Below are 17,081 nucleotides of genomic sequence, written 5' to 3'. Positions count from 1 at the left end.
TGGGGGGGGGCCTACAGGGTCCTGGCCTCGGGCGAGAGAGAGCCGGGGGCGGTCTTGGAGCCCGGCTGTGCCAGCCGAGGTCGCCGCTGGAGCACAGCGGTCCCTTTAAGAGGCGGTTCCGCGGCCCGTGTGAGTCCCCGGCCCCCGCCCCCTCCCGCCGATGGGCGTGGCCTGTGTGCGGGGGCGCTGCTCAACGGCGGCGCGCGGAGGGGGCGGGCCCGTGGGGAGGGCGGCCAATGGGCATGGGGGAGGGCGGGGCCGAGCGGCAGACAGCCAATGGGCGGACGGCAGGGGCGGGGGGAAGCGTCGTGTGGCCAATGGGCGGGCGCCGTGGCGGCGCGAGGAGGCCGGGGCGCGCGGGGCATGACGGCGGCGCGCGGGGCCGCGCGCAGGTACCGGCGGGGGCGGGAGGGAAGGGGGGGCTCCGGGAGTGAGGGGGACGCCGAGAGCGAGGGGGGGATCAGGACCGGGGTTTCGGGACCGGGGCCGCTTCTCTCCCGCTGCCGCCGTAGAGCCGGTGCTGCCCCTCGGCCTGTCCCGGCCGGCGGCGCCGCGCTGAGGGGAGCGCGGAAACACCGACACCCCCCCACCTTTCCTGAGGGGACGGACCGGGCCGGGCCGGGCACTTCCCGCCCGGGACCCGCCGGCTCCGCCTGAGGGGGCGCCCAGCGCGGGTGAGGGCGGGACCGGCCCCGCGGGTGCCCCAGGCGCGGCCCCGGCGGTGTCCGAGCCCCCACGGTCCCTCCGTGCCTCGCACACCCCGCCGGGCCGGGGCCGCCTCCGCCCGGGGTCCCTCCGTGCTCCCCCTTGTTCCCCCCTCGTGCCGCGGGGCGCTCGCAACCGCTCCCGGTGAGACCCCGCGCCCTGGGCGCTGCGATGACCCCCGGACCGGGGTCTGGGCTCAGCCCCGGCCGTGACCCCCTGGCCCCGGGGCGGGAACACCCGGCACGCGCGGGGGCACCCGCGGGGCTCCCTCCGGCCCTGACCTCCCGCTCTCTGTCCCTCTCTCCTGCCAGCGCCGCTCGGCTCCGGCCGTTCCCCCCCAGCATCCCGGGGTGGCTCCGTTCCAGCTCCGACACGCGGGACTGAAATGACCTTGGACGTCGGGACCAAGGGCAGCTCTCTGGATCCCGCCCGGGCTCGCTCGGGCCGCGGCCGCCCGCCCGCCGGGGCCTCCCTCCGCCTCTGAGCCTCCTGCGGATTTTTGGGAGGCGGGATCCCCGCCCGGCTCGCCCCGGCCCCTCCCGCGCGCTTCCCCGGCCCCGGGGAAGGGATCCAGCGAAAATCGCCCGCCGACGGAGGGGCTCGCGCCGGACCTTTTCCAGGCTGGATCCCAGCGCTGCGTAAGGGCAGGGGCACGGCGATCCCGAGGGAGGGAGAAGCACCGGGATTCGCCTGCGGGTTTTGGGGAGCCGGTGTGGGCGGCGAGGGGGTGTCTGTACTGGGCAGGGAGGCAGCAGGTCACTGGATTGTTTTCCCTTTCCTGTGAACTCCTGCACCCACCGGCTTTACCTTCTCTGAAGAGCTCTGCACTCTGACTATTTTTATGCCACTTGTAGTTTGGGACACTTGGGATGGTGATTTTCCTGCATAAGCAGCTTCTTGCTGAACAAATTCCTTTAAGAGGGTGACAGTGTGAGCTGCTAGAAAGTGTTTTCCTCACTGTACCAGCACTGGAAGTGGCTCTTGGAAGGGAAACCTCCATGTTACCTGTGCCTGGAGCCCAACCTTATCATATCCCATGTTCCTGAACCCCAGACCTGTGTCCCTGATGCATCTGGGAGCCAGGATGGAGCGAGATCTGGAAAGGGGAGACAAGGCAGCTGCTGTGATGTTCCCTCTGGGGCTGAGGATGCTCCTCACAGCGCCCAGATCCTTCCTGGAGCATCCCAATGCCAGCACTGTGTCCGGGACTGTCTGACCCAGGAATTGTTCCTGGTCGTGGCCATGAGGGGGAGAGAAAACTGGGAGGGGACCATGCAGCACTTCCAAGTTCTCTCCAGCCTCTGGTTTTTCTCATTTTAGGGGATTTATGTGTGTTTGGTGATGTTTGGGGGGTTCTGATGCCCTCGTCTTGAGCAGGGGGTGCCTCTCCCTGATCCCTGTGTGGTGCCCCTCAGTGTCAGCCCCGCTTAGGGATAAATCGGCTCACCCGGATTAAGCAGTGCAAGAGCTTGGGGATTTAAGGGATGACGTGAGGGAAGCCAGAGCAGGCTGAGCTCTGGAGAGGGATGCTCCAGATTGAGGCAGAGCCCATTTTTCCAGCACGCGAGAAGGGCGGGTGAAGGCTTTGGTGCCTCCATGATACGAGTTTGGGCTTCAGGGCAGCGTGGCATCACCTGGCAGAGGGTGTCCGAGGAATCAGGCAGGGGAAACACCTTTTAGTGTGATGCCAAAGGATAGTATTTTGGTGCTTCTTGTCAGTAGGGTCCCCTTCCCTTCCAGACACATCCTTTGACCTGAGCTCCTAAAAACAACCTCTGCACATTCATCCTGTCCCAGCGGTGCTCGGACTCTGGGGCTGTGCCGGTGGCTCTTTGCCAGCACCAGCTGTGGGGATCCAGGACCTGGTTCCCAGCCTGTTCCCAACCACATGGTACCAGGACTTGTGTTTGGTTCTCCTGCACCCCCATGTATGTGCTGCATGTTGTGGGATCATCCCCACGCCTCCAGCCGGGATTCAGCCTGGCTCCATCACATCCAGACAGTGTTTTGGGCAGGGCCCCAGGCTGTGAGGGCTCATGTGGCTTCAACTCTCAGCCCATTTGGGCATGGCTGTTGGGGTTCAGCACCCCCATCCTGGCTCTCCTCGAGCCTGGGGGGTTATTTCCAGGAGTTTCCCTTCACACGATCCCCTTGGAGCGGGAGCAGGGTGTGTCTACGGACGTACAGGTGGCGAAAGAGGTGCTCTCTGAGTGTAGGAAGTTTGGGTTGGCTTCTCTGCCCAGGCTCTGCCGCAGTGCCATGGCATTATCCCCGCAGGCACTGGGATATGCTCCAGCTCCGCGCTAATCCTGCCATCCTGCCTGCGCCCCACCTGCTCCGGCATCACCCCCTGCCCAGTGAGCTGAGCGCTTTCCCTGGAATCATTTCCTCTCCGTAGGCCTGTGGCTGTTTGCTGGCTCGGCCGTGCCGCTGGTCCCCTGGGATCGCTTTGGCTCCCGGTGCCTCAGCAATCTCCGGTGAAGCGTCACCTCGGTGGCCTGCCAGGTGATAACCTCCCCGCGGCGCTGGGCCCGTGTTTACTTTACCTGCCGCGGCCGATAATCGCCTCTGATAACATTCCCCATGGTAAACACCCTGCTGGAACATGCGGGGAAGCGACTCAAGGAGAGAGCTGGTGCCTGGCAAGGGCTCTGCCTCGGGAACACGGTGCTTTGCGACGAGGAGGAGCAGACCCTGGCTGAAATCCCTCCCCCTGAGGAGTTTCGTAGACCTGTGATTGTCCCCAGCTCAACCTCCATCCTTTGAGGAGGAGAGGCTGTGCTTTGGACAGAGTTATCTGAGGGAACAGCAGCTCCTTGGCTGCTTGGTTGCAAGCACTAGGGAGTTCCTGGCAAAAAAGTGCCTTTTTCTTTGTGTCCACGTGACTTGAGAAATTGCAGAAATATTCTCGCTGTCCTTGAGCAGCAGATTCCAACGTCTCTGTGCAGGCTGGGATTGAAGGGAATAGATTTAGAGCCCCAAGCCCCTCTTGCCCTTCCCCTCGGGGGCTGACAGCGTCTCCTTGCAGTGCCACGCCGATGCATGAGAAGGCAGCTCCCCTGAAGAGCCCCGAGCCCAGGCACGGCCGTGAGAAGCTGGAGGTGTCCCACAAGCAGAAGAGTTTGGATTCCCTCGATGGCAGGTGAGGAGCAGCATCCCAGGGGCTGTGGTTGAGTGTTTTCCCTTTCCCCCATGCCGTGGCATCCCCGCTTCCTCCAAGCCCCTGAATCCAGTCCACCAGCAGGGGGGGGGCACAGGGAGACCCTTCTTTGTTTTCCCCCTCAAATATTGAGGGTATGAAAGCAGGGAAAGGAAAGGGATATGGGGAAGGGAATGCTGTTCCCACGGCTGAGGTTGTTGGGAGGATTTCGTTCGCTCCATGGTTTGTCCCTTCGTCTGCCCATGGGATGGATGTGGCTGGATGTCCCCGTGCATGGCCAAAGCCGAGTCCATCCTCCTGCCCAGGCACATTCCCAAATTCCTGTGTGTGCTTTCCCTCAGGAAGCCATGACCCAGCCAAAGCTGCCCATTTCCAGCTCCCAGCCTGTCCCAGGCTGCTGCCGGTGCAGCTTTGGTCTCCTTCCTGGAGCTGGGATGTGTTTTGGGGACAGTCAACCCTGTTCCGGTGCCTCCATGTCTCCCATCAGAGATCAGCCCTCAGCAACCATTTCTGAGCCTCAGCAACACCCAATGCCACATCACATCACGGAGACGCCCAAAATGTGCCTTCCTGGGATCTCTCTTCAATCCTTTACATGATTCCTTGTCTCATCTTGCCTCATACGTGTTTAGGGAACAGGCAAGAGACCTGGGGCTCTTCCTTACCTGGTGATTATTATTTTTCCTTCCAGCCTCCGCCTGAACGAAGCCCTCAAGGATGAGGACATCAAGAAATGCCACCGGGAAGTGGTGAGTCTTTGGCTTTGGGAGCGACTGGGCTGGTTTGTTGTAGCCTGTTGTCCCTGGAGGAGCCTGCCCGGGGTCTCAGCTGTGGGCTAAAGGAGCCGGAGACAGCTGCTCGTGTGGGACAGAGGCTCCTGCCTGCAATTTCAGGGGAGCTGGTGATGGTTTTGTGTGGCCTGTGCTCTGCCTTGCAAACACTTCATCATTTTCCATCCAGAGCAAAGGAAAAAGTGGAAACATTGACTGGGAGCAGCTCAATTTCCATCCATTCAAACCTTTTTGGTTGTTCAAATCTTGCCCAAAGCAGAGTTTTTTTGGTCTATCTACAGAAAAAAGATGCTCTGGAAGAGGAAGGAATAACAGGAAACAGTATTTTGCCTTTCCCCATGAAGAAAATGGAGGGGAAAATATTTTTCTGGTTATCCAGAGGCACCTGGGAGAGTGACAGGGTCGGCAGTGGGTCTGTGCTGGGGCCAGGGGGTGTTTCTTGGTGGTGTTTGGAGGTGATACCCCTTGTGTCCCCCTGAAACGCTCCCACTGGCACCCCCACCATGCTGGCATCTCTCCGGGAGGTGTCTGAGCCAACTCCAGGTGATGCTGAGCCTTGATCCTCTTAGGGCCCGGCTCATCCGGTGACAAGGCGCACGGAGCGAAGGTGACCTTGTCCCGCGGGCAGGAGGGCTCTGCCTGCGCTGCTGCCCACAAACCAGCCTTGCTGTGCCAGACTTCCCCGCGTCCTGGCAAAGCAGCTCGTCCCTTGGAATTCGCCGCGTCCCTGGGGAGCACCCTGAGGGCAGGGGGCACAAATCTGCTGCACGGGACCGGTCGAGCGGATTTATGGGAAGCGTTGAAGTGCTTTGGAGCTTTGCCTTCCCCACAGAAGTGTCTGAGGGCCGCCGTGCCGAGCCTCCCGCCGTGGTGCCGGCAGGCTTTGAAGCGGCGCCGGGAATATAAATAGCTGGATGGCGCGTCGAGATGGGCGCAAAGCAAGTGTTGTCACCGTGTCCCGGATAAGGGGAGAGGAGGAGGAGAGAAACCGCTGGGCAAAATAAAACTGCCTGCGGATGAGCCCGGCGGAAAAGCAGCTCCTCGCAGAGGCTCAGCAGCCTCCTTAGATATTCCGGGAAATGTTTATCTGGGAGGATGGCACGGCGTTCGCCAGGGGCTGGGTCATCTGACCTTCCTCTAACCCACTGGGCCCCCTGTCCCCAGCCGGGTGGGACCCCCCTGCGCCGGTCCCGGGTGCGGGCAGGGGGAGGTTCTTGTGCAGGAGGGTGATTTTTGGGTCTCCTTATCAGCAAGGTCACCGGATAACTTTGCTCTGCTCTGTTTTCAGGCCGCTAGCAAGTACAACTCCCAGTACCACAAGCTGTTCAAGGACATCCCGACGGAGGAGAGTGTGCTGAAAGGTGGGTGGCAGGGTGAGGGACAGGGGTGGAAGCGGCAGGATCTGACACACGCTCTGCCATGGCCCTCTCTCTGCCTTGCAGTTTGCTCCTGTGCACTCCAGAGAGACATCCTCATCCAGGGAAGGCTTTACATCTCTCCCAACTGGCTCTGCTTCTATGCAAACCTTTTCGGGAAGGACATCAAGGTAACGTGGGGACCAACTCACCCCGTCCCATGGGACTCATAGCCACAGCTTATCCCCTCCTGCACCCCAATACCACCAAAATCCCTGTCAGAAGCCTCTAATGGGAAGGGGAGTGTGGCTGTGCCCCCCCCCGATCACCTGCAGTGTCGGCCTGGGGAAACCAAATATTGGTTTGGTTTAGAATTCCCTGATGCAAAACCTCCCACCAGCCACAACGGCGTTTGAAGGAAGATCAAAGGTTTCAGGGGGGAGAGATTTGAATGTCTCTTGGCTTTTCTTCTTGATTTACCATCTGATGTTTCCCCATTAGTCTTGTGGCTGACGGGGATCTTGGGGGGAGACGACTTCCTTTAAAACTGGGCTGGAGGACTGAATTATTTATACCCAATGCTTTAAACAAATATGTGATGGAGGCTCAGGGTTTTAGCGAAGTTATCCTGCCAAAAATTACATCCTGCCTTACTTTTCACCCTCCCAGGGCTTGCAGGGGGGACTCTCGTGGTGGGTCTTAGGGAGACTGGGTGGTGCTTGTGCCATGCCCATCCCGTGTCCTCTTGCTCTGCAGGTTGTGATCCCGGTGGTCTCTGTACAGCTGATAAAGAAGCATAAGACGGCTCGGCTGCTGCCCAACGGCTTGGCCATCACCACCACTGCCAGCAGGAAGGTAACACCAGCACTGCCAGCACTGGATGATGCCCTGCTCTGAGCTGGGTGTGATTTGGGAGCAGGGAATGAAGAGATTCCCATCCCCAGTTGGGAAGCGAGTGCTGCTCTCCGTGCTGGCTGCCAGCCAGGGCAAACACCCTCTTGTTCCTGAATTTCACTTTGCTTTGCTTTTGTTCCTGAATTCCACTTTGTTTCTGGACGAAGCAAAGCCCAAGTGAAACTCGGTGGAGCCTGACAAATCCCTGCCAGGCTCACGTAAAACCTTTAAACTCCTTAAACACAAGCAGTGAAAGGGCTTAGACTGGCATTTAGCCGAAGCTGGTGGAAAATTTGGATACAGGGCTGAATTTCCAGCTTTTAAATCCCGTTGGATGTTGTTGGCTGCAGTGAGCTGACGTAGTGGGTCCGAGTCCTTGCCTGCCTGGGTGTTGCTGCCAACCCTGTGCGTCACCCATCCCCTGCCAGGGAGGGGGGTTATTCTTGCGGGATTTTGGGAGAGGATTATTCCCGATGGATTTTGGTAGGGGGGGGCACAGGGCATTCAAAGCCATGTGTGGCTGCCCTGCACATCATCTGGGTTCTGCATTGAGCAGAGTCTGGCCCCTTGTTCCCCCCATCCGTGGGGATGTTTTCCATAGGTCACAGCCCCATTTCCTGCCGTGTCCCTCTGGGCTGAGCATGGGAAGGCCTGTAGGAACAGCAGCTGAGTGAAACTGGCCCCAAAAAATCTGGTCCAGGTTTTAGCAGGCTGCAAAAATAACAGCAGGGAAGCTCCGCAGGGAAACACCTGCGGGGAAACACAGCTCCCGAAAAAGGGGAGATTCAAGGGCAGGACGTCTCCGCCTGTCCCTGCCTGTGGAGAACCGGATGCAGGATGGGGGGAATCTCTCTCAACAGCTTCTCTCTTTCTCTTGCAGTACATCTTCGTGTCCCTCATCTCCCGTGACAGTGTGTACGATGTGCTGAGGAGAGTCTGCACACACCTGCAGGTACTGCCTGTTCCACATCCAACGGCTGTTCCACACGTGCACGGCCCCGGGGCTCTGTGCTCCCCCTTGGGCTGAGCAGAGCTCTTCACCACCCATCTCCAAGGCTTTGGAATGCTCCCAAAGCCCTCCCAGTTCCAGGTGTCCTCGCTCCGCATCAAGAGATGGGAAGAGGGGCAGGATCCATGCCCTGGGCACATCCTGTTCCCGTGGGCCTTTTCTGGGTCACGGATGAGGCAGAGCCCAGAGTTTCTGCTCTCTCCCAGGGCGTGTGTATAAATTATTTATAATATGGTAGTAATACTTGTTCTGCCACTCTGCACATCGCTGCCTTTTGCCCAGATCTAAAGTTTTAAGGGGAGGAAAAATGGTACAAAGTAAAAAAAATTAAATCAAGGGGGAAAAGGCACCCATCAGCTCTTGAGCTGGAGAGGGGGACTGTGGGGACCTCTTCTCCCTGCCTTTGAAGCACGTGGGAAGCGGTGCCAGAGCCCTGCCCCGCCCGGGAGGGTGTCTACCAGCTATGCCAGGGCAGTGATTTGGGTGACTCAGCCCTGTTGCCAAACTGGGGGATTTATTTTTTGGAATGTGCTGGGCTCTGCCCAGATATTCCCTTTTTTTTTCCCCTGATGGTTTATTCCCTGTGCTGTGAGCTGAGGCCAGTGCAGGAGCCCCCAGTTCAACTATGGCCCTGCTGGGTGTTCAGTGATGAGAAGCAGCAATGCCCTGTCCTCTGCTGGGTGCTCTTCTTCAACCCCAAAATCCCTGTGATCACAAGTTTTAAGCAGCTGCTCTTCATAGACTCAACAGAAAAGCCAAAATTCCATTCTGTGGCTCAGGTTGAAGCAGGGGGAGGCAGCACCATAACACCTGTTTGTCTCTCCCTTCCAGGTTTCGAGTAAGAAGAGTTTGAGTCTGAAGGAGCTGTCGGAGGAGCCGGACGCCGTGTCACTGGTGAGGGTGAGGGCAGCTCTGGGAGAGGGAAAGACCTTCCTGAACTCATGCTGTGGGTGGGAAGTACCTCCAGGCCCCCTCGGTTTGAACAGCCGCTCTCACGGTCAGAGTTGGTTCTCCCCCCTCGGTGCCATCAAAGGCCGTGCCAGGACGTGCCTGTCACCTTTGGAGCTCATCCTCTGGGATCCTCATCACCCACACTTGGCAGGAACAGACGGGTCAAGAGGACCTGGCTGAGCACAGCTGATGACTTGGCCTGTTGGTCTCAGGGGTCCCTTTATAGACAGAAAAACTTCAGAGTGATGTGGAAAATGCTGCAGCTCTGCTCCCACCAGCCGATGCTGTTCACGGCCATGAACGTGGATGACAGGCTGGGAATGTGGCTGAGATATCCAGAAGCCTGTGGGATGGCTTGTGGTGAAACCATGGGGTGATCCAGTGAGCACAGTGGCTGCATCCTGCACCTTTGGAGCAGGGTGTCCTCAGGTCTGGTGGCCCTGAGCTCAGTGCAGGAGGTGACAGTTGGGGTGCACCAGGAGGTGACAGTTGGGATGACCCCAATGTTTTGTTGGTCTGGTGGCATCCCAGGGGTTAAAGATTCATTTCAAGGGCTGAACTGGGAGCGATCCAGGCTTGCAGCATGTCCTGGTGCTTTGGAGGGATGTAGCCCTTCAGCAGCTCCAGCCTTGGGGACTCTTTGGTGTGGGACCCCCTCTTTGTGCTGGCTGCCTCTACACATGATTTGGTGCTTTTCTGGGGCACGTTCTGCCCTTCTGGGGCAATGCCAGATGGAGAAATGGAGAATGCTGGGTGACCGCCCTGAGTTTCAAGGGGTGGAGGAGGCTGCAGTTGGTATTTGGGGCAGGTGTGGGGTGCATGGGCAGGTCCTTCTATGGCAGTAGGAACCTGCATTCCCATGGAGCCATCACGGAGGACCTGCTCCCACTTAGGACAATGGTTTGGATGTGCTGGTGCTCAATGGAGTTGCCATAAAGTTTGAGTCTGAATCCTTGGCACTGCCATGGGAGAACCCTCTGGCAGCGCATGGCACACCGGGGCTGTTCCCACAGGAGGTGATCGTCCCTGAGGGCAAGTGGAGGAAGGTGTCACCCACCTCGCTGTCACTGTCACTGCCAGATGCCAACTACCAGTGCATCCACCGGACCTCTGTCAGCAGCCTGAGTGCCAAGGAGAGCTCCTTCACCTCTGAGGAGCCCCTGGTTTCGGGTGAGGGCAGCATCTGACCCGGGCACACGGGTCTGTGCCTTGTTCTATACATGGTGCTGGGCGTAAACCTCTATAAATATGTGTTCATCCATCCTCCGCCCTCCTGGAGGGGAATTCTGCCTTGCAGAGGAGCAGGGCTGAGGCTGGGAGTCAGTGATGGGGTCCTGGGGATGGGGTGGGATCTCCTGGCTGTGAGGTCTGAGCCCATGAGGGAGAAATGTTTGATGTTTCCTGGTTGCTGGAGAGCAGGAGTGTCTGCCGAGCGTTACTGTGCCGCTGACTGTGGGTTTGCCTTTCAGAAAGTGCAATAAACACTGAGGAGGAGCTGGAGGTGGAGCAGAGCTGTGTGGCGGAGCTGAGACCTTCCGACTACCAGCTCCTGAAGATCTTCATTGTGCTGTAAGTGCCGAGGGTGGTGCGGGGGGGCCGGAGGTGCACTGGGAATGTTGGTCTCAGCTGAGCGCTTGGCTTGTTCCTCTGCTCCCAGCATCTGCCTCCTGGTCGTGTCCTCCTCGTACCTGGCGTTCCGCATCTTCCGTCTGGAGCAGCAGCTCTGCTCCCTGAACCGGGACTACCTCTCCCGTGGGCACAGGAGGTGAGGGATCCCTGGGGACACTTTGGGGCGGGTGGATCACGCTGTGTGGAGGACACAAGGGATGTGGTGCAATGAGCAGTGGCTGAGCTCCACGACAGGTCCCTGGGATGCTTTGTCCCTTATCCCGTGCCTGACAGACCCCACAGTGCCATCCCCACACCAGAGATGATCCCGTCAACTGCTGGTCTGAGCAACTGTGGGAAGCTCTGCTGTCCCTGAGACTCTGAACCTTGGGAAGAAGTTTCCTCATGGGTTTGGGGCTCTCCAGTTGTAGGAGCATCAGGACATCTCATTGGAGCTGGGCTGTGCTCTGGGGCTAATGAGACCAAGGGCATCAGCAAGGGATGGACAGGAGTGGGATGTCCTTGGGTTAGGGACATCGGGGAAGCACTGGGATGGGTTATGGAGCCTCTGCAGTCATTCTCCCATCTCACCCCACTCCCTGCTGGCAGGTGACTGTTACCCTGGCGCTGGCTGAGGACGGACTCCAACGGTGACACCCTGCCTGTGGATCCCGGTGCTGAGACCTCCCAGCCGTGACTGTTACACGTGGCCCGGCTTTCCCTCGGCCGGTAAAATGGGACCAAGTATTTTCTCTTTTCCTATGGGCACTTGCTCCCGGTGGGACTTCCCAGCCAGCTCCTGGCCACCGGTGCCAACTCCCCATCCCACTGGAAACCCGTTTTCTCCCTGGGACGCTGCTGTGCCGTAGCACTGAACGATGGCTCGGGGCTGCCGAGCACTTGGACCTCCCCGTAGGACTTGCTGCTAAAATGGACGCCGGTTTTTATTCCAGGCTTGGGTTTTTTCTAGTTGAAAGATGACCTTGGGCTCACCGGGAATCCCCAAAAATGTGGATGAGTTGCTGTTGCTGCCCTGGGTGAAACCCACCTGTTTGTCCCTGTCTCAGTACCCCTGGGAATGTGCCCAGAGGAATGGCCCCAGATACGGGGATCTGTGGGGATGGGAGAAAGGGGCCACCAGCCCTGTGGGGCATCATCTATCCCACACCCAAGGGTGAGGGTCCAATCCAGGGCCCCCCAGCCCTTCTTTCTTGGAGCACTGGGCCATCTCAGCATGGGGGGGGTTTGTGTGTCCCCTGCAAAGCACTTTAGGGTCCCCCAGACTGGGTGACCACCCCTGACACTGGGGCCAGACCAAGGCTTCATTAGTCCCGCTCGCCTCGTTAAGATGTCTGGAAAGGAGCCCGTGGCTGGCACCGGTGAACGTCCCGGATCTGTGCCCTGGTTCGTGTTAACCTTGTCACCACCTGGAGCCGAGTGCCGCAGGATTCGTCCCGCAGGATTTGTCCCACAGCCTCCCCCTGGGAGCACGCTGGGACGGCAGGTGACACCTGTGTGATTCCCTTGGGTTTTCTTTACTGTTTTTTGGGAACTACAAGTGCTGATGGGGCCAAATCCCTGTGCCCTGGGGGAGAGTTTGCTGCTCGCTCTGGGCTCTGAACGGCTTTTAAATGAAATGAAAATGAAAATAAACCCAGGATTTTCTAGCACGTGGCTCTCTGTCAGCAGTGTCCTCACAGTGGGGGTGGGCTGTGAGCCCCAAAACCAGGTATCCCAAAATCTGTGCTGTCCCAGAGCCCCTTCAGGACACGGGTGACGTGGGGACAGCCCTGTCCTCGAGTCCTCTCAGGGCTGGGGATGCTCCCGGCATAGGGGACAGGGATGTTATTGCACTAGGTGGCAGCAGAGACTGTGGGATGGGACACGAGCCAGTGGCAGGGCCACCTTGGGGACAGCGTCTGCCTGGGGAGGGAGCTGGGCTGCAACCTCATCCTGTAGGGTGGACAGGATGAGCCTTCCTCTTCCTCCTCTTCTTCCTTGAGCATCCACAACCCCTCTCCCCAGCCTGGCCCATGCAGGTAAATGGGTGAAATGCATGAAAATGGCCCAACTTGAAAGCCACAGTGGTGTTGGCTAAGTGGGGACTGGGGTGGTGTCACTCATTTTTGGAGGATTTAGCACCCTGGGGTGCTGAGGGGGGTGATCTGGTTTCTTCAAAGCTCTGGGTTTACGGGGCTGTCAGAGTCCTTGTTTCTGTGGGTGACCTGGTGGGTAAAAGGCACCGTCCCACCCCTACCAGGGACTCACCCAGCTCGTTTTCCTGGTGCCGCAGCCCAGATGGGTTTGGGGTTGGTTTTCCTACAGATAAGTTGGTGCTCAATGGGTTCAACCTCAAAGTGGGGCTCTTGACCCCAAAGCAGAGGCTTAGAGGTTGAGGATTGGGTGGATTTTGGTCTGGTGTTCCAGCCTGGTGGTTTTGGGTGCTCCACAGCAGGTGTGTGGGGTCCCTTGTCCTCGAGCCAGGAATGTGACAGTGGTGACAAAGAGCTCTAACCCATGGGTGCAGTGACATGGAGGAGGCTTGGAGGAGCACCAGGATGAGCTCCTGGTGTGGTGTGGGGGGTCCCTGCTGCCCGTCACTGGTCACAAGGCTCCAGTTTTGTTTCCCAGGGGGTCTTTGCCACCCCTGGTTGGTGCATGTCACCTCTCCCAGTGATGCCCTGCTTGAGCCTGTTTGTTTTCTTTGTGTAAAGAAAAGGCACATAAAAGCCTCAGGTGCAGGGAATGTCCTCAGGTGCAGGGAACGTCCCTGGGCACTCACCTTGCTGGCTTGGGAACGGGGCTGAGGAGCACAGGGTGGTGCTGGACACACACAGCCCCTGCCCTCAGATCCCCTCCCAGATCTCCCCAGTCACCCCCACCATCCTGCCTTCCTCCCTCCTCTTGTCCTGTGCTCCTCCCCAGCCCAAACCAACTCCTAAAAATGGGACTGGGAGATTCAATAGGCCGAGAAGCCGCTGCCAGACCCCAAGTCACAGCCCCTGTGCTGTGACACTCCACGGGGCAGCGGGAGCCATGGCATTAGCAGGGACCTGCACAGAGGATGGGATGACGCTGGCAAGTGCACGGTTTGGTCTGAGTTTTATTCTGGATTTGGGAGTGGCAGTGATGTGGCTCCAGCACAGCCCCTCGGAGTCCAAGGTGAATCCCCTTCGGCGAGCGGCTCGATCCCATTAGAGCTCCAGCTGAGCAGGTTTTCCAGGGAGGGCTGGTGCTGGAGGGATGCCCTGGACCACCGGCTGCTCTCCTGTCAGGGCAGTGTAGGAGGGAGGGGAATGATCCTGACCCTTGTCTGGCCTCACTGCTGCCTGTGAGGGTGTGGTTGGGTGTTTTGGGGGAGCCTGGGCTGGTTTCTTGCTTTTCTCTTGGCAGCAAGGGAAGGTTAAGCCCTTCATCCCCTCGGTGCTGTGCTGCTGCACACACCGGTGGGACTGGGCTGGTGAGGAGCTCCGGGTTAAAAACAATCCTTCCCCCTTTCCTTTTCCAAGGGTTATATTTAACCTGGATTTCCCTGATCAGGTCGGCGCTCTGGGGTGTGGTTGCTCTGCCAGACACCACCTGAGCAACCTGCTCTTTGCTTCTTACTAACTGAGAGATTATTCCTTATCCTGCAATGACATCTCAGTTCAATTTTTATTTCCCCCCCTGCTAAGCCTGGCTTTAACGAGAGGATCCACTCCGAGATCCTGTCACCCAGCACGGGAGGGGAAGTGTTTCAGTTTGAAGTGCATTAAGGACTTCAAGGAGCCCACAGTTATCTTTGGCTTTTATACCTTGAGAAAGCTCAAACTCTGTCCTTTTGTTCTCCCTGATGTGGGTTTTTTTATCTCAAGTAATAGAACTGGTTTTGTCTTAGAGGCAGCAGCAACACTAACGAGGGTTGGGGAGCACTGACAAACCCTCCCTGGATGGAGACAACCTAAAATCCTAATGAAAAACCCCAAGCTTCAAAGAGTGAGTGTTGCTTTTCATCTCAATTAAGTTTCCTTTCCTAGGATTGGGTTTCTCAGCTTCCTATTAATCTTCCAGCCATTCAGAGTTGGGTTTTAATTTGCAATAAGAGCAAGCAGGGATGGGAGACAAAAAAAATGCAATTGCTGTGCAGCCTGGGAGCACCAGGCTGAAGAAAACTGACTTTGGTTTTGCCCTGTTCTTTAATTAATTGTAGCATTTCCTTTGGAGTCTCATCTTTTGACATCTCAGTGTCAGGTTTTCAGGGGCACAAAATCCTGGCTGCTAAATCCTAGACTGCTCCAATACTACCAGTGCGAGGCACAGACTAGAAATAGCCATGATAAAGCACTTGGGGGCTTGGGTTTAAAGGGCATTTGCTAAACCTGGCGTGGAAGGACAATGCCTGGAGCCAATTAAAGCCACCTAACGAGGGTGTGCTGCCTGCTGGGCACAGGTGAAGTCTGTTCAGCAACCTGTTTTGCCACAGCAATTAGTGTAAAAATTCATCATCGAGAGGGTTTCTTTGAAAGCAAAGTGACTTTTGTCGTTAGAAAGGCCGGTGATTTCCAGAGGGGACTAAGGCTTTTCCCGCAGGGAACAGGGTGTTTGGGGGGTGTAGCCATGCTGGAGGGGTTACATTCTTCTTCTTTGGGACAATCCTGCGCATGGGCATCTCCCTCAGGCACTGGGGTTGCTGCCTCAAGGACAGGGAAGGCAGTTTTTGGGGGGGCTGGGGGTGCATCCCCATCACTTCTGTGCCAGTTTTGTGATGAGAGCTTTCCACTCGGATCTCTTCTGCGTGATGTAGGAGGGGGTGAGGAGCTGCAGCCCTGGCTCGGGCTGGCCCCGGCAGTACCCGTGGCACAGGGCCTCGGCGTTGCAGATCACGTACATCCCGCAGTCGTAGCTGTTCTGCTGCGCCGGCGCTTTCTCCTCCACGAAGGTGGCTTTGCCCCCTCTTTTGCCCAGAAAGGCCTCCAGCTTCCCTGCCACCTGCCTGGCATGGGCAGAGTTGCATTTACTGTGGGAATCGTAGTGGGCGAAGCACTTCTTGTCCCTGAAATACACCAGTAAGCTCCAGTGGGTGCCCCCAGCGGCCTGGCTGGAGTTGTCATTGATGGGCAGGAACACCAGCTCCTTGTGGAGAAGGTCCAGCGGCTGGAGGAACACGGCTATTTCTTCCTGGCTGAGGGCACACTTGATGAACTGGGCGACCTCGGGGCCGATGAAGCACACGCGGTGGCTGAACTCCTGGAACTGCTCGTTGGCGAAGTACTCGAAGGCGAAGCCGATGATGTGGTCGTTGAGCCAGTTCGGGGGCTCCAGCAGGGCCACGTCCGACTGCCTCAGCAGGCTGTCCATGTAGCTGAGCACCACGGGATCCATCCTGCAGCACTACAGGGACCCGCCAGAGCTGGAACAGAGAAGGGCAAGAGGAGTTTAGGAACTGGATCACACCTGGGACACAATACAGCCCAAGAAACCTCGAGTGCCTTCTCAGCAGCAGCGAGCCAGAGCCCGGGATTCCCAGACAGATATCTGAAGGACCATCAGCAGACGGGGGAGTGTCAGGTTGAGCCAGGCTCTTCTGAGCTCTAGGTTAGATCAGCCTTTCACTGTGAGGATCTGAACCTCAAAGCAAGCAGTTCCTGCTTGGGAACACACACACCTCTGCACGGAAACCAGACCTGAGCCAGGAGAAGTCAGATGGTGTTTGGGTATTCTGGTGTTTCACCTGGACAGTGACAGTCACAGGAATTCTTTGCATGACTGGTATTCCCTAAATGAAGCTTTTCTGGGGCTGTCTGACATACGGCCCCTCTCACCAAGCACAGAGTGCCCCAGCTCTCTGCTAGATGCACGACCTCTTCCAGGAGAACCTGCTGGGCCACCAGCACGGGAGGCACAGCCATGAGTAAGGAGTAACAAAGCAAAACGAGATCACAAAACAACCAGTTTCTTACCGTGGGAATCTTTAGGACAACTCTGCCTACTCAGATTAGGATTTCGGAGGAGATCTTCCAAAGAGAAACTTGCCTTAACCCCCCTCTGTCCACCCTGGTTTTCCTTATGCTCTGACATCCCCCAGCTCTCCCAGGCTCCTCAGCTGTGGCAACGCACCCTCAGCCCCTCACTCCTCTCCTGGCCAGGATGGGGCTGGTAATGCCACATTTGGGGACAGCGGTGACGTGGAACTGATTGGGCCTCACCCTTCCCTCAGCTGCGCCAAAGGCGGCATGAAAACATCTTCAGATTTCTGAAAGCCCCCTGTGAAAGCTCAAAACGATAAGGTCACTTTAATGTGATTCACTAGAAATAAGTCACTAATTTTCCATCATGACAGGGGGAAATTAAAAAAATGGAGTGTTGCATTGTTTACGTGTTAGGAAGAAGTAGATTAGAATCACGAAAAATAACCCCTCCTGGCCTGGGATGCATAAATTAGGGATTCATCTCTCAGAACTCTTGGCCAGGTCCCAGGGCACATGACGAGTAAGGAACAGAATGGGTGAGACACAGGGCCTGTGGAACACATCGGAAGGAAGGGCCGAGGTGAGTGTTTGGGGCATGACAGCCCGTGAGAGAGTGTGTGTGTGTGTGTGTGTGTGTGTGTGTGTGTGTGTGTGTGTGTG

General features: G+C 57.6%; 2 protein-coding genes across 6 annotated transcripts in view; one reads left to right on the top strand and one right to left on the bottom strand.

Moving 5' to 3' along the window:
- The first annotated feature begins 472 nt into the window (after nucleotides 1-472).
- GRAMD2A (GRAM domain containing 2A) lies at nucleotides 473-12,143 on the top strand. Of its 3 annotated transcripts, XM_027697942.1 has the most exons (13): nucleotides 474-849; nucleotides 1,017-1,343; nucleotides 3,734-3,847; nucleotides 4,557-4,614; nucleotides 5,945-6,017; nucleotides 6,099-6,202; nucleotides 6,768-6,866; nucleotides 7,786-7,857; nucleotides 8,746-8,808; nucleotides 9,879-10,035; nucleotides 10,335-10,434; nucleotides 10,523-10,630; nucleotides 11,083-12,143. In XM_027697942.1, exons 3-13 carry the CDS (start codon nucleotides 3,744-3,746, stop codon nucleotides 11,084-11,086), a joined length of 942 nt encoding a protein of 313 aa, XP_027553743.1. In that variant the 5' UTR covers nucleotides 474-849; nucleotides 1,017-1,343; nucleotides 3,734-3,743; the 3' UTR covers nucleotides 11,087-12,143. The 3 variants fall into 3 exon arrangements, with proteins under 3 accessions (XP_027553746.1, XP_027553743.1, XP_027553745.1); XM_027697945.1 differs by lacking the exon at nucleotides 11,083-12,143 and having other exon boundaries at nucleotides 473-849; nucleotides 10,523-10,634; XM_027697944.1 differs by lacking the exon at nucleotides 474-849 and having other exon boundaries at nucleotides 953-1,343.
- Nucleotides 12,144-13,562: 1,419 nt separating this feature from the next.
- The window catches only part of SENP8 (SUMO peptidase family member, NEDD8 specific), a 6,587-nt gene continuing 3,068 nt past the window's right edge, over nucleotides 13,563-17,081 (bottom strand). For all 3 annotated transcript variants that reach the window (XM_027697946.1, XM_027697947.1, XM_027697948.1), the window contains one exon: nucleotides 13,563-15,862. In XM_027697946.1, the coding sequence (XP_027553747.1) occupies nucleotides 15,196-15,834 (639 nt within the window). In that variant the 5' untranslated portion in view covers nucleotides 15,835-15,862 and the 3' untranslated portion in view covers nucleotides 13,563-15,195. The remainder of the gene's footprint in view (nucleotides 15,863-17,081) is intronic.

Source organism: Neopelma chrysocephalum, unplaced genomic scaffold, assembly GCF_003984885.1.
Source record: "Neopelma chrysocephalum unplaced genomic scaffold, ASM398488v2 Primary Assembly neopelma1_124, whole genome shotgun sequence".
NCBI lineage: Eukaryota > Metazoa > Chordata > Aves > Passeriformes > Pipridae > Neopelma > Neopelma chrysocephalum.
This window is presented reverse-complemented; position numbering and strand designations above follow the sequence as displayed.

Excerpts from the sequence above, each read along its gene's own strand:
- GRAMD2A (XM_027697942.1), top strand. The coding sequence starts at position 3,744 with ATGCATGAGAAGGCAGCTCCCCTGAAGAGCCCCGAGCCCAGGCACGGC. Across the intron at positions 4,615-5,944 it reads AGAAATGCCACCGGGAAGTG|GCCGCTAGCAAGTACAACTC; the intron begins GTGAGTCTTTGG and ends CTCTGTTTTCAG. Across the intron at positions 6,867-7,785 it reads CCACCACTGCCAGCAGGAAG|TACATCTTCGTGTCCCTCAT; the intron begins GTAACACCAGCA and ends TTTCTCTTGCAG.